General features: G+C 38.3%; 2 protein-coding genes across 3 annotated transcripts in view; one reads left to right on the top strand and one right to left on the bottom strand.

Moving 5' to 3' along the window:
- Positions 1 to 4,445, bottom strand: part of si:dkeyp-51f12.2 (uncharacterized protein LOC100151460 homolog) — a 12,817-nt gene extending 8,372 nt beyond the window's left edge. Inside the window, exons 1-2 of the mRNA XM_062038598.1 lie at positions 4,107 to 4,445; positions 1 to 175 (exon numbers count right to left, since the gene is read on the bottom strand). The exon at positions 1 to 175 is cut by the window's left edge and continues 314 nt beyond it. Of these exons, the coding sequence (XP_061894582.1) occupies positions 1 to 3 (3 nt within the window). The 5' untranslated portion in view covers positions 4 to 175; positions 4,107 to 4,445. The remainder of the gene's footprint in view (positions 176 to 4,106) is intronic.
- The window catches only part of dhcr24 (24-dehydrocholesterol reductase), a 28,924-nt gene extending 4,289 nt beyond the window's left edge, over positions 1 to 24,635 (top strand). The window contains exons 1-9 of one of the 2 annotated variants that reach the window (XM_062038596.1): positions 4,096 to 4,505; positions 10,077 to 10,232; positions 13,721 to 13,826; positions 14,203 to 14,321; positions 15,870 to 16,133; positions 16,200 to 16,343; positions 20,432 to 20,629; positions 20,708 to 20,886; positions 24,203 to 24,634. In XM_062038596.1, the coding sequence (XP_061894580.1) occupies positions 4,281 to 4,505; positions 10,077 to 10,232; positions 13,721 to 13,826; positions 14,203 to 14,321; positions 15,870 to 16,133; positions 16,200 to 16,343; positions 20,432 to 20,629; positions 20,708 to 20,886; positions 24,203 to 24,356 (1,545 nt within the window). In that variant the 5' untranslated portion in view covers positions 4,096 to 4,280 and the 3' untranslated portion in view covers positions 24,357 to 24,634. Of the gene's footprint in view, positions 1 to 4,095; positions 4,506 to 10,076; positions 10,233 to 13,720; positions 13,827 to 14,202; positions 14,322 to 15,869; positions 16,134 to 16,199; positions 16,344 to 20,431; positions 20,630 to 20,707; positions 20,887 to 24,202 lie in introns of those variants that run through there. The other variant, XM_062038597.1, reaches the window with a different exon arrangement.
- The last annotated feature ends 671 nt before the right edge of the window (positions 24,636 to 25,306 follow it).

The raw sequence follows: 25,306 nt of genomic DNA, 5'->3' as shown, positions 1-25,306 counted from the left end.
CATCGTCCCGCCGCCGAGGTTGCCGCCGAGGCCTGGTGGATGGTGTCACTCGGGTCCGGACGGGATGGAGCGCCCCATGCGCAGGCGGGGGGCTCACACATCCAAGAAGTGAGAAATCCTCAAACGGTGCAAAAAACAACTCCTCGCTGGTTTCACTCCCATGGGTGTGCAGGTCCTGGGAAGATACGGAAAGTGACTTTTTTGGAGGCAAAGGAGGAAAGACGGACTTGTTTGCTGATGAGGACAAGCTGCGTGTTTATCATCACAGCAGATGGACCAGAAGACTGAAGAGCCCATTAAGAAATCTTTACTGGCGCCCCACCCTCCTCTGTCTAATGTGTCTGAAGGGTACCACTTTACTGTGTGTGTGTGTGTGTGTGTGTGTGTGTGTGTGTGTGTGTGTGTGTGTGTGTGTGTGTGTGTGTGTGTGTGTGTGTGTGTGTGTGTGTGTGTGTGTGCGTGCACAGGAAAATGATGACATGGAAACATGACTGGATTTATGTGTGTGTGACATCAATTACCGAAACAAGAGCATGTGTTACCATTCTAATAAAGAAGATAATGGCTACGCGGACTGTAAATCCCCCAAAACCGAAGCCAAAAAGTACAAAACCCAAAACCAGTGACGTTGGCACGTTGTGTAATTCGTAAATAAAAACAGAATACAATGATTTGCGAGTCATTTTCAACTTATATTCAATTGAATAGACTGCAAAGACAAGATATTTAATGTTCAAACTAAGAAACTTATGTTTTTTTTATGCAAATAATCATTAACTTAGAATTTAATGGCAGCAACACGTTGCAAAAAAGTTGTCACGGGGGCATTTTTACCACTGTGTTACATGGCCTTTCCTTTTAACAACACTCCGTAAACGTTTGGGAACTGAGGAGAGCAATTTTTGGAAGTTTTTCAGGTGGAATTCTTTCCCATTCTTGCTTGATGTACAGCTTAAATTGTTGTCTCAGTTGTGGTATTTTAGGCTTCATAATGCGCCACAAATTTTCGATGGGAAACAGGTCCGGACTACAGGCAGGCCAGTCTAGTACCCGCACTCTTTTACTAACACTAATTGTCTTGCTGAAATAAGCAGGGGCGTCCATGAAACGTTGCTTGGATGGCAACATATGTTGCTCCAAAACCTGTATGTACCTTTCAGCATTAATGGTGCCTTCACAGATGTGTAAGTTACCCACGTCTTGGGCACTAACACACCCCCATACCATCACAGATGCTGGCTTTTGAACTTTGCGCCTAGAACAATCCGGATGGTTCTTTTCCTCTTTGGTCCGGAGGACACGACGTCCACAGTTTCTAAAAACAATTTGAAATGTGGACTCGTCAGACCACAGGACACTTTTCCACTTTGCATCAGTCCATCTTGGATGAGCTCGGGGCCCAGCGAAGCCGACGGCGTTTCTGGGTGTTGTTGATAAATGGCTTTGGCTTTGCATAGTAGAGTTTTAACTTGCACTTACAGATGTAGTGACAAACTGTAGTTAAGCAGAAAAGAGCTGTAAGACTCATAAGTGGAAAAGCATACAGGGAACCCACAAACCCAATATTCAAACAGTTAAACATATTGGAATTTAATGAATTGGCGAGTACAAGAAAATCAAGTACAAAGCACATGCACACTTTCTTCCAATCAACATTCAAAACAGATTTGTTCAACAAGAAAGCAATTATAACCTAAAAGGAACTGAGCTCTTTACTAAATCGAGATTCAGAACAGGACCGAAGGAAAGAAGTATTTCAATTATTGACAATTATTGAACAATCCTGACAGTGAAATAAAACAATCTAAATCTTGTACTGCACAACTGAACCACTGCACACAAAAGGGTGAAACCGCGCCAAAATATGCACCCCTAGTCTGTCGACTGTGCTAGTATTTTTCTGACAAACACACCACATGGTGGCGCTGTTTTTTTATTTGAAACTCCATCCGTTGGATTGACTTAAAATTTCTCACACAGCTCCACCCACTGTAACAATAATGTGTTTAGCCGAATTGTCACCTAACTCGGTACACACCATTAGGGGACCGACGAGCACATGTATGTGTGTAACATTTGAGCATGATCTAATTTATTAACATTAATTAGCAACTACTGCGATGAGGTGGCGACTTGTCCAGGGTGTACCCCGCCTTCCGCCCGATTGTAGCTGAGATAGGCACCAGCGCCCCCCGCGACCCCGAGGGGAATAACCGGTAGAAAATGGATGGATGGATACTTAGCAACTAATTGTCATTAAGTTATTGATCACTATTGGCCCGGGCGCAGCCACCGCTGCTGCTCACTGCTCCCCTCACCTCCCAGGGGGTGGAACAAGGGGATGGGTCAAATGCAGAGGATCATTTCATCACACCTAGTGTGTGTGTGTGACAATCATTGGTACTTTAACTTTTAACTTTAATGATTACAGCACCCCCCGCGACCCCGAAAGGGACAAGCGGTAAAAAATGGATGGATGGATTACAATACTTTAAGCATTGTGCTTTGATTAATGCTTCCATTAAAATCTCCTGATGATTGAGGAAACCCCTCATGAAATAGGCCTGTAGAGATGAAATAGTCTTGTGATTTTTTCCCCACACATACATATACATATATATATATATATATATATATATATATATATATATATATATATATATATATATATATATATATATATATATATATATATATATATATATATATATATATATATATATATATGTATATTAGGGCTGCAACAACTAATCGATTAAAATCGATTATAAAAAATAGTTGGCGATTAATTTAGTCTTCGATTCGTTGGATCTATGCTATGCGCATGCGCAGAGGCATTTTTTATTTATTTATTTTATTGTTTATAAACCTTTACTGGGGTTCAATTCCCACCTTCTACCTTCCTAGTCACGTCCGTTGTGTCCTTGGGCAAGACACTTCACCCTTTGCCTCTGATGGCTGCTGGTTAGCGCCTTGCATGGCAGCTCCCGCCATCAGTGTGTGAATGGGTAAATGTGGAAATACTGTCAAAGCGCTTTGAGTACCTTGAAGGTAGAAAAGCGCTATACAAGTACAACCCATTTATCATTTATCATTTATTTATAAACTGCAACATGTACAGACAGCTGAGAAACGATCATCAAAATAAGTATGGTGCCAGTATGCTGTTTTTTTTCAATAAAATACTGGAAAGGATAGAAATGTAGTTTGTCTCTTTTATCCGATTATTAATCGATTAATCGAAGTAGTGATCGACAGATTAATCGATTATCACATTAATCGGTAGTTGCAGCCCTAATATATATATATATATATATATATATATATATATATATATATATATATATATATATATATATATATATATATATACATATATATTCTTACGGCCTTCTTCCCTCAGGCCGTAAGACTCTTGAACGCATCATAATTAAATTATCCCCTCAACTCCCCCCAAAATGGATTAACTCGCTGGAATAAAAAAGACAATACAACATAAATCCATAAACGTGGACGCATGTGGAAAAAGTGCAATATATTTATCTGTACAGTAATCAATTTATTGATATATATTTATTTATTTTATATATATATATTTATATATTATTTATATATATTTATTTATATATGCACCTTATTGCTTTTTTATACTGCACTACCATGAGCTTATGTAACGAAATTTCGTTCTTATCTGTGCTGTAAAGTTCAAATTTGAATGACAATAATACATACACACACACACACACACACACACACACACACACACACACACACACACACACACACACACACACACACACACACACACACACACACACACACACACACACACACACACACACACACACACACACACCAGACGTTTGTATATCTGTTGAACACACATTCATAACAGTCAATACCAAGCCAAGAGGGTGGGTGGTGTGACAGATTTCCTGCTTTTTGATTGGTCAAAGCTCAGGAAGTAGGCTCCACAACGTGTCAGCCCGTTCACAAACTTGACCAATCAGAGTGAGGTGGCCGGAGCCTGGGCCCGCCTTCTCGGCTGTATCCACCAATGGGTGTCCTCCTAGATGGCATCTGCGAGTCCACATATCCTTGCTCACCTATCAGGAGGAAGAGGTGACCGGCGGTGGCTTTTAGGCTTTTTTTTTTGGTTTTAAATAACCCCACGCCGACTCGTCACGCTTCTCCGTGGAAGTGTGGCGGCTGCTTGTGTTGGGCGGTCACGCGTGTGTGTCTAATAGTTGTACAGTTGTAGTACAATACAGACAATTGAGATGCTGCTCTACGTGGCCGTCGTGCTTGTCATGTTGGCGCTGTGGACCAAAGTCAAAGGTGTCGACTACGTGCTGGTACACCAGCGGTGGATTTTTGTTTGTTTGTTCCTGTTGCCTCTCTCCGTTGTCTTCGACGTGTATTTCTACCTGAGAGCGTGGATCATATTCAAGGTGTGCTCGGCGCCCAAAATGCACGAGCAGCGCGTGCGCGACATCCAGCGACAGGTGGGTGCAAAGTAGCCAGGAGCGGACCTCTGCGCCTGCGCACTAGGCAAGACCCGCTGTGTTGTTTACATGCAGCATGTAAATATGCATGTTTGTCATAACTAGGGATGATGTTTGATAAGAAATGATCGAGTTCGAGCCTATTATAAAATCCTCTTGTGAACCGATTCCTTATCGATTCTCTTATCGAGTCCAGATAGGTTGTTGTATATGGAAAAAAACACAATATTTGGCTTAACAAATCACTTCACATTCTCTACTGCTCGCTACTATAGTATTACTATATCTGAGTTATTGTGCAGAAATGTGGGGAAATAACTACAAATGTGCGCTACATTCGTTAACCCTGTTACAAAAAAAGATCAATTAGACTGATACATAATGTTGGATATGGAGAACATACAAACACTTTATTTATTGAGTCAAAAATATTAAAGTTTGATGATTTGGTAAAATTGCAAACAGCTAAAATGATGTGGAATTAAAGGCCTACTGAAATGATTTTTTTTTTAATTTAAACGGGGATAGCAGATCCATTCTATGTGTCATACTTGATCATTTCGCGATATTGCCATATTTTTGCTGAAAGGATTTAGTAGAGAACATCGACGATAAAGTTCGCAACTTTTGGTCGCTGATAAAAAAAAAGCCTTGCCTGTACCGGAAGTAGCGTGACGTCACAGGTTGAAAGGCTCCTCACATTTCCCCATTGTTTTCAATGCAGCAAGAGCGATTCGGACCGAGAAAGCGACGATTTCCCCATTAATTTGAGCCAGGATGAAAGATTCGTGGATGAGGAACGTGAGAGTGAAGGACTAGAGTGCAGTGCAGGACGTATCTTTTTTCGCTCTGACCGTAACTTAGGTAAAAGGGCTCATTGGATTCCACACTTTCTCCTTTTTCTATTGTGGTTCACGGATTTGTATTTTAAACCACCTCGGATACTATATCCTCTTGAAAATGAGAGTCGAGAACGCGAAATGGACATTCACAGTGACTTTTATCTCCACGACAATACATCGGTGAAGCACTTTAGCTACGGAGCTAAGGTGATAGCATCGTGCTTAAATGCAGATAGAAACAAAATAAATAAGCCCCTGACTGGAAGGATAGACAGAAGATCAACAATACTACTATCAGGAGACACCGAACCAAACATTAGACCTGTAACTACACGGTAAATGCTGTGCCGCCTCTCGAAGCCTAGCAATGCTGTTGCTAACGACGCCATTGAAGCTAACTTAGCTACGGGACCTCGTCAGAACTATGATAAAAACATTAGCGCTCCACCTACGCCAGCCCTCATCTGCTCATCAACACCCGTGCTCACCTGCGTTCCAGCGATTGACGGCGCGACGAAGGACTTCACCCGATCATCGATGCGGTCGGCGGCTAGCGTCGGATAGCGCGTCTGCTATCCAACTCAAAGTCCTCCTGGTTGTGTTGCTGCAGCCAGCCGCTAATACACCGATCCCACCTACAGCTTTCTTCTTTGCTGTCTTCATTGTTCATTAAACAAATTGCAAAAGATTCACCAACACAGATGTCCAGAATACTGTGGAATTTTGCGATGAAAACAGAGCTGTTTGTATTGGAATACAATGTGTCCGAATACTTCCGTTTCAACCATCGACGTCACGCGCATACGTCATCATACATAGACGTTTTCAACCGGAAGTTTCCCGGGAAAATTAAAATTGCACGTTATAAGTTAACCCGGCCGTATTGGCATGTGTTGCAATGTTAAGATTTCATCATTGATATATAAACTATCAAACTGCGTGGTCGATAGTAGTGGCTTTCAGTAGGCCTTTAAGAGGTTGTTCAAATGAAAAGTGCTTACAAAGAAGAAGAATTATGAGAAATACTTTCAACCTTATTGAAAATAAGATATTCTTTAACTCAGTATATTAATAATGACTGAATTAATTAATTACATATTACAAAACTGTTGTATATACTAATTCACAGATATTTTATTATAAAAAGGTCAGTAAATGATGTATATATTTGTAAACGCTATGAAGTGGGAAAGGGGTAGGATTAAATAAGCTTTACTTCTTCCTGCTCCTGTAAAGTGAAATGATATGAAACTGTGATGTATTATGATGTGGTCGGATCATGTTTTGTTTAGTTATGTTCTCTTAGTTTTGGACTTCCGTAGTTGTTTTGTGCACTTCGGGGGTTTGTTTTAGTCACCATGGTTACTTATGATTTTCACCTGCCTTGTACGCGCACCTGTTGCTCATCAGAGACTCTATTTAAGCCTGCCTTTTCCGGTCACTCGTCGTGGCTTCGTTGTTTGCATTTGCAACAGTTACGTCGGCATTCTGGTTTTCGAGCGCATGATTCCTGTGCTAAAGTTACCTTAGCTTCTAGTATTCCTGTGCTAAGTAAGTTTTTGCTTTTAGCTTCTCGTGCGAACGGCACGCTTTCCTTTTGTTTCGTTCCTGTCTGTTGTAATGTGTATGATTTATGAGAAATAAATCATCTCCTACCTGCACGCTTTCGTCCGGAGCCGTCAGTTTTGCGTCCCGGGAACGAACCGCAGCACGCTGCACCCCACCGTGACAAATGACTGAGCTACGTGACGTCATTTATTGTGTTGTCCTAAGGTCGCATTTCTTGTCGGGACGGGATTCGTTCCCATGGATTCGAATAAAGAACCAACTCTTTTTCTTTACTATAGTGGTCTCGATAACGGGTACCGGTTCTCAAAAAGGGATTCGAGTCCGAGGACTCGGTTCTTTTCTTATCGAACAACCGGGAAAACCGGGTTCGAGCATCATCTCTAGTCATAACAAGAAAAAACTGTTTTTTTGCAATAGCCCATTATTCATAAAATGACTAGAAAAGTGAGACATTCACTAAATTCAGTTTTAAAAGTTTCTTTGTAATGTGCTATCTTGAAAACCACCACTTTAATCACAAAACTATTATGTTCACAGTATTGCTTCTCCTATTTTATATATATATTTTTTTTTTACTGTCTGTTTTATCTCAATTATATTTCTCCTACCAGAAACATTTGTTCATTCAATATTCTACCAACTTATAATTGCACTACGCAAAACATTAAGTCAATATTTTGTTGTTATATCTGCGCTACGAGGGACATTCATTCAATATTCTACTGTCTTATATTTACACTACCTAAAACATTCACTCAGTATTTTGTTATATTTGCGCTACGAGGGACATTCATTCATTATTGTACTATCTGATAGTTGCACTACCTAAAACATTCACTCAGTATTTTGTTATATTTGTGCTACGAGGGACATTCATTCAATATTATACTATCTTATATTTGCACTACCTAAAACATTCACTCAGTATTTTGTTATATTTGCGCTACGAGGAACATTCATTCAATATTATACTGTCTTATATTTGCCCTACCTAAAACATTCACTCAGCATTTTGTTATATTTGCGCTACGAGGGACATTAATTAAATATTCTACTATCTTATATTTGCACTACCTAGAACATTCAGTCAATATTTTGTTGTATTTGTGCTACGTTGGGACATTCATTCAATATTCTACTATCTTTAATTTGCACTAGCTAAAACATTCACTCAGTATTTTGTTATATTTGTGCTACGAGGGACATTCATTCAATATTATACTATCTTATATTTGCACTACTTAAAACATTCACTCAGTATTTTGTTATATTTGCGCTACGAGGAACATTCATTCAATATTATACTGTCTTATATTTGCCCTACCTAAAACATTCACTCAGCATTTTGTTATATTTGCGCTACGAGGGACATTAATTCATTATTCTACTATCTTATATTTGCACTACCTAGAACATTCAGTCAATATTTTGTTGTATTTGTGCTACGTTGGGACATTCATTCAATATTCTACTATCTTATATTTGCACTACCTAGAACATTCAGTCAATATTTTGTTGTATTTGTGCTACGTTGGGACATTCATTCAATATTCTACTATCTTGTATTTGCACTACCTAAAACATTCAGTCAATATTTTGTTATATTTGCGCTACATTGGGACATTCATTCAATATTCTACTATCTTATATTTGCACTAGCTAAAACATTCACTCAGTATTTTGTTATATTTGCGCTACGAGGGACATTAATTCAGTATTGTACTATCTGATATTTGCACTACCTAAAACATTCACACAGCATTTTGTTATATTTGCACTACGATGGACATTAATTCATTATTCTACTATCTGATATTTGCACTACCTAAAACATTCACACAGCATTTTGTTATATTTGCACTACGATGGACATTAATTCATTATTCTACTATCTGATATTTGCACTACCTAAAACATTCACACAGCATTTTGTTATATTTGCGCTACGATGGACATTCATTCAATATTATACTATCTTATATTTGCACTACCTAAAACATTCACTCAGTATTTTGTTATATTTGCGCTTCGAGGGACATTAATTCATTATTCTACTATCTGATAGTTGCACTACCTAAAACATTCACTCAGTATTTTGTTATATTTGTGCTACGAGGGACATTCATTCAATATTATACTATCTTATATTTGCACTACCTAAAACATTCACTCAGTATTTTGTTATATTTGCGCTACGAGGAACATTCATTCAATATTATACTGTCTTATATTTGCACTACCTAGAACATTCAGTCAATATTTTGTTGTATTTGTGCTACGTTGGGACATTCATTCAATATTCTACTATCTTTAATTTGCCCTACCTAAAACATTCACTCAGCATTTTGTTATATTTGCGCTACGAGGGACATTAATTCAATATTATACTATCTTATATTTGCACTACCTAGAACATTCAGTCAATATTTTGTTGTATTTGTGCTACGTTGGGACATTCATTCAATATTCTACTATCTTTAATTTGCACTAGCTAAAACATTCAGTCAATATTTTGTTATATTTGCGCTACATTGGGACATTCATTCAATATTCTACTATCTTATATTTGCACTAGCTAAAACATTCACTCAGTATTTTGTTATATTTTCGCTACGAGGGACATTAATTCAGTATTGTACTATCTGATATTTGCACTACCTAAAACATTCACACAGCATTTTGTTATATTTGTGCTACGATGGACATTAATTCATTATTCTACTATCTGATATTTGCACCACCTAAAACATTCACACAGCATTTTGTTATATTTGCGCTACGATGGACATTAATTCATTATTCTACTATCTGATATTTGCACTACCTAAAACATTCACTCTGTATTTTGTTATATTTGTGCTACGATGGACATTCATTCATTATTGTACTATCTGATCTTTGCACTACCTAAAATATTCAGTCAATATTTTGTTATGCATGCGCTACGTTGGGACATTCATTCAATATTCTACTATCTTATATTTGCACTACCTAAAACATTCAGTCAGTATTTTGTTGTTATATTTGCACTACGTGAGACATTCAGTCAATATTTTACCATGTTATATTTGCACTATCTAATGCACACATTCAATATTTAGTTTTGTTTGATTTGCGCTGGTCGGCGCATTCATTCAGCGTTCCGTTATTTACATTGTAGGTGCGTGATTGGAGGAAAGAGGGCGGCAAGAGCTTCATGTGCACGGGTCGACCCGGCTGGCTGACCGTGTCTCTGCGAGTGGGCAAATACAAGAAAACACACAAGAACATCACTATCAATATGATGGACATTCTGGAGGTGGACACCAAGAAGCAGGTGAGATAAAGCAACACAGATGTTGAGTACCTCTGCAACATAGGGAGGGTATTTTTCTTTTTCAAACTACTGGTGTATTAATCTGTAACATTTTTTTTTCATTTGACAAACAAGCCAGCTTCACAAACCAGTGGGTTTTTTGATTAAAAAAGTAGTGTATAAAAGTGGCAGTATAAGTGTCCACATAAGCAGCCGCAAGAACCCAATTCAGTGGTGTACACAATTTTGGAAATAAAAGCTAAAAGGTGCTGTCCACGCACGTGGCCACTAAGCCTTTAGAGCAGGGGTCCCCCAACTTTTTGACTCGGGGGCCGCATTGGGTTAAAAAAATTTGGTCGGGGGCCAGGCTATATATATATATATATTAGAGATGCACGGATAGGCAATTATTTCATCCGCAACCACATCACATAAGTCGTCATCCACCCGCCATCCACCCGAACTAACATTTTATCAAAACCACAACCACCCGCCACCCACCCGTTATATATCTAATATAGACGATGCAAGGCATTCCTGTTAGAGAAAGGAGACTGATCCAATGCAGCAGAGATATTCAATGCGTGCCAAAATATACATAGTTAAATGTTGTTACCCACATATGAAAAACGAGCAGCACTCTTTGAAACAGGCAATTATTCATCAGGCACTGCTGCAGCTGTCACGCCAAATTTCTTCCCCCTACAAAAACCTCCCCCCCCCCCCCATTTACTTCCGTGGTCATTGACAGCGATCGATAGCACTTCGGCTCTGACTGCCCGTCGCTGGAAGGATACTTCGTCTTTGACAGCTGCTGGAATTTGAAGAAATCTATATTTTTTTTTTTGTACAGGCGCGACACATGACAGTCGCGTGCGGGTTAAGGACCCCGGCAACTTTGTGACTTTATTGGACGCAGCCCCAGAAGTAAATGGGGTGGAAGGCTTTTGTAGGGGGTGTCACGCCAAATTTCTTCCCCCCCTACAAAAACCTTTTTTTCTGAATTGGTTCAACCGCCACCCGCCCGAATCTATTTAAAATCTATTTTTTTCGTCATGCATCCGCCCGACCCGTGGATTATCCGCGGAGTCCGCGGTTGTGTCCGCAAACCGCGCATCTCTAATATATATATATATATATATATATACACACACACACTACCGTTCAAAAGTTTGGGGTCACATTGAAATGTCCTTATTTTTGAAGGAAAAGCACTGTACTTTTCAATGAAGATAACTTTAAACTAGTCTTAACTTTAAAGAAATACACTCTATACATTGCTAATGTGGTAAATGACTATTCTAGCTGCAAATGTCTGGTTTTTGGTGCAATATCTACATAGGTGTATAGAGGCCCATTTCCAGCAACTATCACCCCAGTGTTCTAATTAGGGATGTCCGATAATATCGGCCTGCCGATATTATCGGCCGATAAATGCGTTAAAATGTAATATTGGAAATTATCGGTATCGGTTTTTTTATTATCTGTATAGTTTTTTTTAAATCTTATTTTATTTTTTTTTAAATTAAATCAACATAAAAACACAAGATACACTTACAATTAGTGCACCAACCCAAAAAACCTCCCTCCTCCCATTTCTTTCTGTTATCAATATTCTGGTTCTTACATTATATATCAATACAGTCTGCAAGGGATACAGTCTGTAAGCACACACGATTGTGCGTGCTGCTGGTCCACTAATAGTACTAACCTTTAACAGTTAATTTTACTCATTCTCATTAATTACTAGTTTCTATGTAACTGTTTTTATATTGTTTTACTTTCTTTTTTATTCAAGAAAATGTTTTTAATTTAGTTATCTTATTTTATTATTATTTTTTAAAAGTACCTTATCTTTACCATACATGGTTGTCCAAATTAGGCATAATAATGTGTTAATTCCACGACTGCATATATCGGTTGATATCGGTATCGGTTGATATCGGTATCAGTAATTAAAGAGTTGGACAATATCGGAATATCGGATATCGGCAAAAAGCCATTATCGGACATCCCTAGTTCTAATGGTACAATGTGTTTGCTCATTGGCTCAGAAGGCTAATTGATGATTAGAAAACCCTTGTGCAATCATGTTCACACATCTGAAAACAGTTTAGCTCGTTACAGAAGCTACAAAACTGACCTTCCTTTGAGCAGATTGAGTTTCTGGAGCATCACATTTGTGGGGTCAATTAAACGCTCAAAATGGCCAGAAAAAGAGAACTTTCATCTGAAACTCGACAGTCTATTCTTGTTCTTAGAAATGAAGGCTATTCCACAAAATTGTTTGGGTGACCCCAAACTTTTGAACGGTAGTGTATTTATATATATATATATATATATATATATATATATATATATATATATATATATATATATATATTGTCTTTATAATCCGTTTTGTCATTTAACATCGATGTTCATCAACATTTAACATTGTCACGTTATCGATGGGAAAATTCATATTTAGACAATTTGATTTGCCTGAGCGGCTAGGAGACACCAAGAGTAACAAGCGGTAGAAAAAGGACTAGAAAAGAAAGATTAAAAAAATATATATATATATTTTTTAACTTGGGACTTCCTGTGGGCCGGATTTTGGATGCTGGGGGGCCGGATCCAGCCCGCGGCCCGTAGTTTGGGGACCCCTGCTTTAGAGGCTAATGTAATTTATAGTTTCCAACATATTTTTTAATGTTTTTTTTAACTTACAATTAGAGATGTCCGATAAATGCTTTAAAATGTAATATCGCAAAATTATCGGTATCGTTTTTTTAATTATCGGTATCGTTTATCTTTTATTTATTTATTTAAATTTTATTAAATCAACATAAAAAACACAAGCTACACTTACAATTAGTGCACCAACCCAAAAAAACCTCCCTCCCCCATTTACACTCATTAACACTCATTCACACAAAAGGGTTGTTTCTTTCTGTTATTAATATTCTGGTTCCTACATTATATATCAATATATATCAATACAGTCTGCAAGGGATACAGTCCGTAAGCACACATGATTGTGCGTGCTGCTGGTCCACTAATAGTACTAACCTTTAACAGTTAATTTTACTCATTTTCATTAATTACTAGTTTCTATGTAACTGTTTTTATATTCTTTTACTTTCTTTTTTATTCAAGAAAATGTTTTTAATTTATTTATCTTATTTTATTTTATTAATTTAAAAAAAAAGGACCTTATCTTCACCATACCTGGTTGTCCAAATTAGGCATAATAATGTGTTAATTCCACGACTGTATATATCGGTATCGGTTGATATCGGTATCGGTAATTAAAGAGTTGGACAATATCGGAATATCGGATATCGGCAAAAAGCCATTATCGGACATCCCTTCTTACAATGTTATGCTTTTTATTACAAATACATGTTTCATGTGTCAAGGCCATAGATGCAAATTAGATGATGTCATTTAGCGACGTCCCTTTGTTTAAAACCCCCCCCCCAAAAACAAATATGCTAATGTTTGTTTTGATGTTTGTTGTTTAGGTAGTGAGAGTCGAGCCCCTGGCCAACATGGGTCAGGTGACTGCCCTTCTCAACTCCATTGGCTGGACCCTGCCAGTGCTCCCGGAGCTGGATGACCTCACCGTGGGTACGTCACGGCACACATGATTCTCTCTGGAATCTTCAACGACTGTGTGTGTGTGTGTGTGGGGGGGGGGGGTTTCGAGGTGTATGGTCTGTGCACCCATCCATCACTGCTTCCTGTTTGGACGTCCCTAATTCTGTTAGAAGACGTCCACAGATAAAACTCTGCGGAAATGGCCGCAGAGTTGGAGGCACCCGGGGATCGGGTTTCATAATGGATTTCCTGATGCCATAAACTGTCCATCAGCGGCCTAATGTTTTCCCATCAAGCCCGCCGTGCGCTCATTTATCCTGACGTTTTTGTGTATCCACGGCCTCTGTTGTTGTTGTGCAAGAAATGAAATCACAGCGCGCTCCCCCTTCCCCTCCCCCCGTCTCAGGTGGTTTGGTGATGGGCACCGGCATCGAGTCGTCCTCTCATATTTACGGCCTCTTTCAGCACATCTGCGTGGCCTTCGAGCTGGTGCTGGCTGACGGCAGCCTTGTGCGCTGCACCGAGGTGAGTTTTTTTTACTGTGCTTTTCCTTTCAAAAAGTATGCAATTTCATCCATAGGAATAAATGTACAGTAAATATTCAAGTGTTGACATATTAACTGCTGACATTTTATTTTTCTTAACTGTCAGCGTTTAGATAAAACAATAATAAAACAAACTTAAGTCAAGTAAGACTATTGACTTTTTAAAAACACCTCACACTGCAGAGCATTAGTGTCACCTAGAGGCCTTTTATAGGTATTGCTGCAATAAACACGTTTTTCCACATTAGTGCAATTGTAACTCAAATGAAATTACACTTCTGTTTTTTGTTTTTTTAAACTCAAAACCTGATAATACACATATTGGCCCATCTCTGGAAGCTATTTCATTTTTTTTACTACACTAATTGAATAACGTGTTTTTTTTAGCATAAAATTATTAGTAAATACTAGGGCTGCAACTTACGATTCATTTGATAATCGATTCATCTGTCGATTATTACTTCGATTAATCGATTAATAATCGGATAAAAGAGACAAACTACATTTCTATCCTTTCCAGTATTTTATTGAAAAAAACAGCATACTGGCACCATACTTATTTTTGATTATTGTTTCTCAGCTGTTTGTACATGTTGCAGTTTTTAAATAAAGGTTTATAAAAAATTACAAAAAAAATTATCCTCTGCGCATGCGCATAGCATAGATCCAACGAATTGATGACTAAATTAATCGCCAACTATTTTTTATAATCGATTAGTTGTTGCAGCCCTAGTAAATACATAAAATATAAGCACATTGGATCTATGCTAATAGCATATTAAGCACATTACAACAATTTAACATATTGTAACTGAGGTAACAGGACTGTGCTAAGGTTTTTCACGGAATACTTTTACTTGAGTCATTTTATTCTAAATTAGCGGTATTCATACTTGAGTACAAAAAAAAGCTTGCAAAATCCTGGAGGGACTGATTATCATCCAGCTTCCTATTTATTATCACTGTAAGCCTTCAGTAGTGAAATACAAACAAACAGGAAGACACTTGTTGTGTAGTTAATCATTGTTGTGTCGAGACTTAAATATGTAACAGATTTGGCGCTAGCAATTTTCAAGTCATAAAAATGGGGTCCCACAGTACATTTTTGGGGTCCCACTTTTTTTTGTAACCGTTTTGAAAACAAATGATAAATGTATGCGTTATCCTGTTATATCTCTCATTCTATATTGTGTTTTGGAAAAAGGTTGTCATAATCGTTACTTCATTCATTAAAAAAATATTACAAAACAAAACACATTTTTATGCGTATGTAAATTTATTCAGTTATAAACATTCATTCACTTTCTTCTTTCCTTCACAGATCTAAACTTTACCGCTGCCGGTAGTTTTTTCAGAATTTTTATTTAATAAGTTGTAGGTGTATTTATTTCAGTATAGAAGTGTAAAAAGTTTTTTGCAGTCATCTCTAATCCAAGCCATAGGAAAAGGCATGCCAGCGTGTCTCAATACTTTTGTCCACGTCGTGTTCATTCTGACTGTTTTTGTGTTTGATGTCACTGGCCAACAGGAGGAGAACTCGGACCTCTTCCACGCCGTCCCGTGGTCCTGCGGCACTCTGGGCTTCCTGGTGGCGGCCGAGATCAAAATCGTGCCGGCTAAAGCGTGGGTCAAGCTGCGCTACGAGCCGGTCCGAGGCCTGGAGAACATCTGCCGCCGCTTCGCCGAGGCGTCCCAGAACAAGCAGAACACGTTCGTGGAGGGCATCCAGTTCTCCCTGGACTCTGCCGTCGTCATGACGGGAAGCATGAGCGAGCACGCCGAGCCAGACAAGGTACGAGTCGGCGAGGGCTTCACGTGACCCTTCGGTCTTCTCGCATTCACTCTGTTTTGACGTCAGATCAACAGGATCGGCCTGCACTTCAAACCGTGGTTCTTCAAACACGTGGAGAGCTACCTGGCAGGCGGCGAGGCCGGTGTGGAGTACATCCCTCTGAGACAGTACTACCACAGACACACACGCAGCATCTTCTGGGAGATCCAGGTGCGTAAACACACTTTATCTGCCCGTCATGGTCCTCCATCTTTGCACCCCCGCCTCGTGTTTGTGACACGTGCAGCCCATCGAGCCATTAGCCGCCCCTCGCCTTGTGTGGAAGTTAATGGTGTGTTTAATTATGCATGTGTTGGTCTGACACACATCCTTCTGCTGGCTGTTGGTTTGCAAAGAGAGAGGTCTCACTCGGCTAAGCCGTCGGATGCTTTGAACTTCCACTGGATGCAGTCTCCTTGTTAGAAATGTAAGCGTATAATATTTACTAGTCTCTCTAGATCAGGGGTGTCCAAACGTTTTCCACTGAGGGTCACACACTGAAAAATTCAAGCACGCGGGGCCATTTTGATATATACAATACAATATATAGATTGTTTTAACTAGGGATGCCGATATTATCGGCCGATAAATGCTTTAAAATGTAATATCGGAAATTATCGGTATCGGTTTCAAAATTATCGGTATTGGTTTCAAAAAGTAAAATGTATGACTTTTTAAAACGCCGCTGTGTACACGGACGTAGGGAGAAGTACAGAGCGCCAATAAACCTTAAAGGCACTGCCTTTGCGTGCCGGCCCAGTCACATAATATCTACGGCTTTTCACACACACAAGTGAATGCAATGCATACTTGGTCAACAGCCATACAGGTCACACTGAGGGTTGCCGTATAAACAACTTTAACACTGTTACAAATATGCGCCACACTACAAACAAGAATGACAAACACATTTCGGGAGAACATCTGCACCGTAACACAACATAAACACAACAGAACAGCTGCATTACAAACCTAGCAGCTAAAATCATCGGCCTACCCACACCCAACATTTCAGATTTAAACCACAGGTCCATCATTCGACTGGCAAACACGATAGTCCAGGATATCACTCACCCACTACACCAGGGGTGGGCAATTAATTTTTACCGGGGGCCGCATGAGCTACCCGAGCACTGCTGGAGGGCCACATCGACAATATTTCAATTAAATTTTGCTCAATATTATTTTTGATATATACCGTAAGATAAATAATAATAATAATAATAATAATTAATAATAATAGTAATACTTCAACATAGTGTGTGTAACAGCATTCCATGACTAATATAAATAAATTAACATTAATAATAAATGACAGTAAAATGAGCACACGTATGACTGAGGAGTCATAGCGTAACTTTGTGTGGTGTTTGAGTTGTCCGACTTTTTGTGTGGCCATAAACGCACCAGTGGTTTAGTGCTATGCGTGTTGGTGACAGATGACAAGTTGGTTTTGGCCTGGTTTGTACGGCAGAAAATGACTAGTTTTTAGAGATAGAATTGTTTTACTCATGTTTTTGGTGTGGTTATGTCCGAATATAAACAGTTTTGCTCAATAAAGTGATCGATATAATTCCTGTCCTCGAAGCATCTCGATGGACGTTACAATAATTGAACGGTGTTCAATTGAACGGTGTTGTAAACGGTGTTGACGAACACCATTGGGGCCGTTTGTTGTCACTGTCACTCAAAGTTGCATTGCAAAATTCCATAGAATAAATATGTTTATTTTGTTTAGAATTCAGATGGGATTTGATTTGGTGCGCGGCATATACTTGCTGCGCGCAGCGGACGCTTGAGCAGTGCGCAATTGCGCAGGCACGCACCTTAGAGGGAACGTTGCTTGGCAGTCCATGTCTTGTTGAAAACACGGCATTCCTCATCAACTTTTCTCTTTTTAGCGTCTCGGGTGTAAACCGTGCATCACTTGTCGCTGCATGTGCACCTTCACTCGCAGGTTACACACGGACACACGCCCATAAATAATACTTTTCAAAATAAAAGCAGCACAGTTGTATTGCGCGCAGGACATAGATGTTTTTTCAACTTTATTTTGTAATTGCAGCTGTTCACATTCACTCACAACCACGCACACGCATACGTCCACATGGAAGTAATACAAATAACGATTTTCAAAACAAAAGCAGCACCGTTGTATTGCACACTCGACATAGATACTTTTTAAATTTATTTTGTAATTTATAATTGGCCTCACGCGGGCCGGACAGGGACGCACAAAGGGCCGGATGCGGCCCGCGGGCCGCAGAATGCCCAGGTCTGCACTACACCAATAAATCATCCCACTACCATCAGGGCGCAGGTACAGAATCATCAAATTCCGGAGGGCCCGCCTCAGGAAAAACCTTATCCCTGCAGCTATAGCCGTCCTTAACAGCAGGCCCGGCTGACCTGTCTGACAAGCCTGTAAATGTGTTGGTCATGTATGATGTCTTTTTGTTATTTTTGTTTCGTGATGTGTAATGTCTATTGTTCAAATGTACGGCCGTGAAAATTAATTTCCCCAACGGGGACCAATAAATCTAAATCTAAATACCCAGAACCCCTTGCAGCACTAACTCTTCCGGGACGCTACGATATACACCCCCCGCTATCCCTCCCCACCAAGCTCCCCCCCCAACCCCCCCACCTCAACCTCCTCACGCTCTCTCAGGGAGAGCATGTCCCAAATTCCAAGCTGCTGTTTTGAGGCATGTTCAAAAAAATGATGCACTTTGTGACTTCAATAATAAATATGGCAGTGCCATGTTGGCATTTTTTTCCATAACTTGAGTTGATTTATTTTGGAAAACCTTGTTACATTGTTTAATGCATCCAGCAGGGCATCACAACAAAATTAGGCATAATAATGTGTTAATTCCACGGCTGTATATATCGGTCTCTAGTTTTTATTTAACTTTTCACTTTGTCATTATGGAGTATTCTGTGTAAAATTTTGATGACGAAAATGAATGTATTCCATTTTGGAATAAAGCTGTAATATTTGTGGAAAAATGAAGTGCTGTGAATACTTTCTGGATGCACTGTAAGCAAGAAAAGTGCACAGTGTGTTCTTATTTGGTGTCGTACCTTTTAGTCTTTTAGTCGGAATAGGACATTAAAAAAATGTTTGTATTGCAACTGTTTTTTTGTGTCTATTTCTATTTACGGCTTTTAATCTTTTTTAATTAAAAAAAAGAGTCAGCATCATTTCATGTTACATTGTATGATGACAATAAATACGATTCCAATTCTGCAAATATTCGGGGCGGAAAAAAAATTAAATAAAAAAATGTATATATATATATATATATATATTAGGGCTGTGAATCTTTGGGTGTCCCACGATTCGATTCAATATCGATTCTTGGGGTCATGATTCGATTCAAAATCGATTTTTTTTTTTTTTCAATTCAACACGATTCTCGATTCAAAAACGATTTTTTTCCCGATTCAAAAGGATTCTCTATTCATTCAATACATAGATTTCAGCAGGATCTACCCCAGTCTGCTGACATGCAAGCAGAGTAGTAGATTTGTGTAAAAAGCTTTTATAATTGTAAAGGACAATGTTTTATCAACTGATTGCAATAATGTACATTTTTTTTAACTATTAAATGAACCAAAAATATGACTTATTTTATCTTTGTGAAAATATTGGACACAGTGTGTTGTCAAGCTTATGAGATGCGATGCAAGTGTAAGCCACTGTGACACTATTGTTCTTTTTTTTTTTTTTTTTTTATAAATGTCTAATGATAATGTCAATGAGGGATTTTTAATCACTGCTATGTTGAAATTGTAACTAATATTGATACTGTTGTTGATAATATTCATTTTTGTTTCACTACTTTTGGTTTGTTCTGTGTCGTGTTTGTGTCTCCTCTCAATTGCTCTGTTTATTGCAGTTCTGAGTGTTGCTGGGTCGGGTTTGGTTTTGGAATTGGATTGCATTGTTATGGTATTGCTGTGTACTGTTTTGTTGGATTGATTAATTTAAAAAAAAATAATAAAAAATAATAATAAAAATAAAAAAATCGATTTAAAAAAAAAAAAGAGAATAGATTCTGAATCGCACAACGTGAGAATCGCGATTCGAATTCGAATCGATTTTTTCCCACACCCCTAATATATATATATATATATATATATTTATATATATATACATATATATATAATTGTATTATTATTGTGTTTTTTCTTTTTCTTATTTAAACCTTTTTGTATTTATTTGATAAACAATATACTTTTGTACATTGCAGGATATCATTCCCTTTGGCAACCACCCGGTGTTCCGCTGGCTCTTTGGGTGGATGGTTCCTCCGAAGATCTCGCTGTTGAAGCTGACGCAGGGAGAGACCATCCGACGCCTGTACGAGCAGCACCACGTGGTGCAGGACATGCTGGTGCCCATGAGGCACCTCCGCGCCGCCATCATGCGCTTTCACCAGGACATTGAGGTAGGACTCGGTCAAAAGATACTCGCCGTTACAAAAAAAAACAAAAAAACATATGTGTGCCATTTTCTGCGGTTCCAGGTTTACCCTCTTTGGCTGTGCCCGTTCCTTTTGCCCCCCGGTAGAGGGATGGTCCACCCCGAGGGTCAGGAGGAGGAGTTGTACGTGGATATCGGCGCGTACGGCGAGCCGACAGTCAAACACTTTGAGGCGACGGCGTCCACGCGGCAGCTGGAGAAGTTTGTCCGAGAAGTTCACGGGTACGTCGGCCTATGCACTGAATTCGACTTCTTACAAAGCCTCAGGCTTCATTTTAAGATGTGTAGCAAAGCCTGCTTTTTTGTTTTCCCCCCCACAGTTTTACAAATTCAAATACTAAGATGTCTTCTGTGTTCAGATATTGTTGTTCGATCGGTTCGGGACATTAGTGCGTCTAATGCGGGGGTCAGCAAGCCACGGTTCTAGAGTCGCATGCGGCTCTTTAGCGCCGCCCTAGTGGCTCCCTGGACCTCTTTCAAAGATGTGTGAAAATGGAAAAATAATTTTAGTTTTAATATATTTTCTGTAGGAGGACAAATATGACACAAACCTTCCTAATTGTTAAAAATCCCACTGTTTACATTACATTAAGAAATCTTAGTATTTGCTCAGTGGCCTTGAGGTTAGAGCAGGGGTGTCAAACGTACGGCCCGCGGGCCGGATCAGGCCCACGAACAGGTTTTATGCGGCCCGCGGGATGAGTTTGCGAAATTTTGTAATGAAAGAAACTGCTCTTCTAAATGTGTCCACTAGATGTCGCAATAGCAATTCTTTGTATAATTTTAGATGATGCTACTTTTGTAAAAAAACCCCAAAAAAAACACATGATCTTAGTGCACCAGTTGAGAAAAATGAGCAAACTACATAAATAACATCCTGTAATTTGATTTTGATATTTTTTTATCTTAATAGATTGAAAATTACACCTATGAGTTGACTGATGAACATTATCCCATCATTTATTCAGAAAGTATAAGTAACGACAAATAAAGATAGAATACTATTAACTGCAACATGTATGTGTAAAAAAACCCATCAACATTATGATTTGTTCATTTTCAGAATGTGCTTGTTCTATTTTTAAACAAAAAAAAAAATCTGAAGTTGTCTTTATTTTTAAGTTATCGTGCCGTGATTTTACCAGTCCGGCCCACCTGGGAGTAGATTTTTCTCCATGCGGCCCCCGATCTAAAATGAGTTTGACACCCCTGGGTTAGAGTGTCCACACTGAGATGGGTTGGTCGTGAGTTCAAACCCCGGCCGAGTCGTACCAAAGACTATAAAAATGGGAGACATTACCTCCCTGCTTGGCACTCAGCATCAACCTTTGGAATTTGGGGGTTAAATCACCAAAAATGATTCCCGGGCGTGACCACCGCTGCTGCTCACTGCTCCCCTCACCTCCCAGGGGGTGATCAAGGGTGATGGGTCAAATGCATAGGACACATTTCACCACACCTAGTGTGTGTGTGTGTGTGACAATCATTGGTACTTTAACTTTAACTTTAAACATGCTTCACTGATGAGAGTATTTGGCAAGCACCGTTTTGTCCTACTAATTTCAGCGATCCTTGAACGCATCGTAGTTTGTTTACATGTGCAACTTTCAAAGGTGAGCTTTGTTGATGTTATTGACTTCTTGGAGTGCTAATCAGGCACATTTGGTCAGTGCATGACAGCAAGCTAATCAATGCTAACATGCTAATTAGGCTACCTGTATGTAATTTTTGCATCTTTATGCCTCGTTTGTAGGTATATTTGAGCTCATTTAATTTCATTTACTTATTTCCACTTTGTATTTAATTAATATTTGCATATCTCATGACATTATATGTATGCAATATTGGCTGCATTTCTGATAGTTGTTTGTGTGCCATGTTGTTCCAGACCACAGCAAACGTTATTTAGCTTGCAAAGATTGTAAGAAATCCATTAGAAGAAGACACACACATCTATAATTTCCAGGAGTTATCTCATCCTGTGAGAAGCCTCCATTTTTACTAATGATTTCCAATGTTGCAAAAATGTGTAGAATAAAAATGTAAATACAACATTTCTGTCAACAAAGATTTGTGTCAGCCTTTGATAGTAGGCTAATATAGCTAATATAGACACTTACATCATGTGTTGCCTTCATTATAACACTTATATAAGACTTTTAAAGTCATTTTGATAGTAGGCTATTATAGACACATGTGTTGCCTTCATTGTAACACTTATATAAGACTTTTAAAGTAATTTTGATAGTAGGCTAATATAGCTAATAAAGACACATCATGTGTTGTCTTCATTAATACACTTATATAAGGCTTTTAAAGTCATTTTGATAGTAGGCTAATATAGACACATCATGTGTTGCCTTCATTATAACACTTATATAAGACTTTTAAAGTAATTTTGATAGTTGGCTAATATAGACACTTACAATGTGTTGTCTTCATTATAACACTTATATAAGATTTTTAAAGTCATTTTGATAGTAGGCTAATATAGCTAAAATAGATACTTGCATCATGTGTTGCCTTCATTATAACACTTATATAAGGCTTTTAAAGTCATTTTGATAGTAGGCTAATATAGACACATCATGTGTCGCCTTCATTATAACACTTATATAAGATTTTTAAAGTCATTTTGATAGTAGGCTAATATAGCTAAAATAGACACTTGCATCATGTGTTGCCTTCATTATAACACTTATATAAGACTATTAAAGTCATTTTGATAGTAGGCTAATATAGACACATCATGTGTTGCCTTCATTATAACACTTATATAAGACTTTTAAAGTAATTTTGATAGTAGGCTATTATAGCTAATATAGACACTTATATCATGTGTTGCCTTCATTATAACACTTATATAAGACTTTTAAAGTCATTTTGATAGTAGGATAATATAGACGCATCACGTGTTTCCTTCATTATAACACTTATATAAGGCTTTTAAAGTCATTTTGAAAGTAGGCTAATATAGACTCATCACGTGTTTCCTTCATTATAACACTTATATAAGGCTTTTAAAGTCATTTTGATAGTAGGCTAATATAGCTAAAATAGACACTTGCATCATGTGTTGCCTTCATTATAACACTTATATAAGACTATTAAAGTCATTTTGATAGTAGGCTAATATAGACACATCATGTGTTGCCTTCATTATAACACTTATATAAGACTTTTAAAGTAATTTTGATAGTAGGCTATTATAGCTAATATAGACACTTATATCATGTGTTGCCTTCATTATAACACTTATATAAGACTTTTAAAGTCATTTTGATAGTAGGCTAATATAGACGCATCACGTGTTTCCTTCATTATAACACTTATATAAGGCTTTTAAAGTCATTTTGATAGTAGGCTAATATATCTAATATAGACATTTACATCATGTGTTGTCTTTATTATAAGACTTATATACGACTTTAAATTTTTTCGCTGCTCCAGACAGATTAGTTTTTTGTATTTTTGGTCCAATATGGCTCTCTCAACATCTTGGGTTGCCGACCCCTGGTCTAATGCTAGGATTTTGCAGCTTCCAGATGCTGTACGCAGACGTCTACATGGACCGCGCCGAGTTCTGGGAGATGTTCGACGGCACGCTGTACCACAAGCTGAGAAAAGAGCTCGGCTGCAAGGACGCCTTTCCGGAAGTTTACGACAAAATCTGTAAGGCCGCACGACACTGATGCACAACAGCACTTCCCGTGTCAGCGACAGCAGGTTGTATCAGGTGCGTCTTACTGTGAAAGAACTTCTTTCTGTCATTTATATAACCTTTTTAATGATTTATCGCTACCAGCATAAGGCGTTTTCATCCAAATGGCTCACACGTGAAACTCATGACCTCATATACATGTATGTGAAAATGATTCAACCCCATTTGTATTTGCAAAATGTACACATTTCAATAGATGGTCCCTTTTAATAAAAATGACTGCTTGTAATATTTTTTTACATTGAAAATCTGCAAGTTATTTTATTTTTTACTTTTGATCATCGTCCTCTTATTATATATACACTCTAGTACAGGGCTTTTCATTACCTAATGAAAAGGGGCGCAGTTTCAAGAACCCAAGGTCTCAGGGGCCAGATATCGAAATTTAGATGTTTCTTTTGAAAGTACCTCCGCAGTTTATATTCCTTTGAAACTGTGTTTACGTAATTACAAAGTAAACACATCGGCTTTCACACCGCACATGATTCTCCATTTGTCCCAGGAATCTCTCACGTACCCCGCAGCAATGGTTCCATTAGGGCAGCCAGGCTCCCCAGAACAACAACAACAACAACAACAACAACAACAACAACAACAACAACAACAGAACAGCACCAGCAAATAGGATATGTACAAATATGATAGGAAAAGTGATCGCAAAGAAGCAGTTAGTAAAGTAAATATTAATAACACAGAAATTACATTGAACATTATTACACTACAAATGGAGCAATAAAAATAGCAATAGAAAATGCACTATTGATAGTAAATAACAATAATTACCTCTGTTATCAACAATACAATTGTTTCAAATGCACAAAGTCAGCAATTTCAATACATTCATACTTTGTTGTCCAGTCGCTGTTAAAAGTCAGATCGTCGCGATTTATTGATAGATTTTTTTCAAGGTCGATATAAAGG

This window comes from Entelurus aequoreus, linkage group LG27 (genome assembly GCF_033978785.1).
Source record: "Entelurus aequoreus isolate RoL-2023_Sb linkage group LG27, RoL_Eaeq_v1.1, whole genome shotgun sequence".
Lineage (NCBI taxonomy): Eukaryota > Metazoa > Chordata > Actinopteri > Syngnathiformes > Syngnathidae > Entelurus > Entelurus aequoreus.
This window is presented reverse-complemented; position numbering and strand designations above follow the sequence as displayed.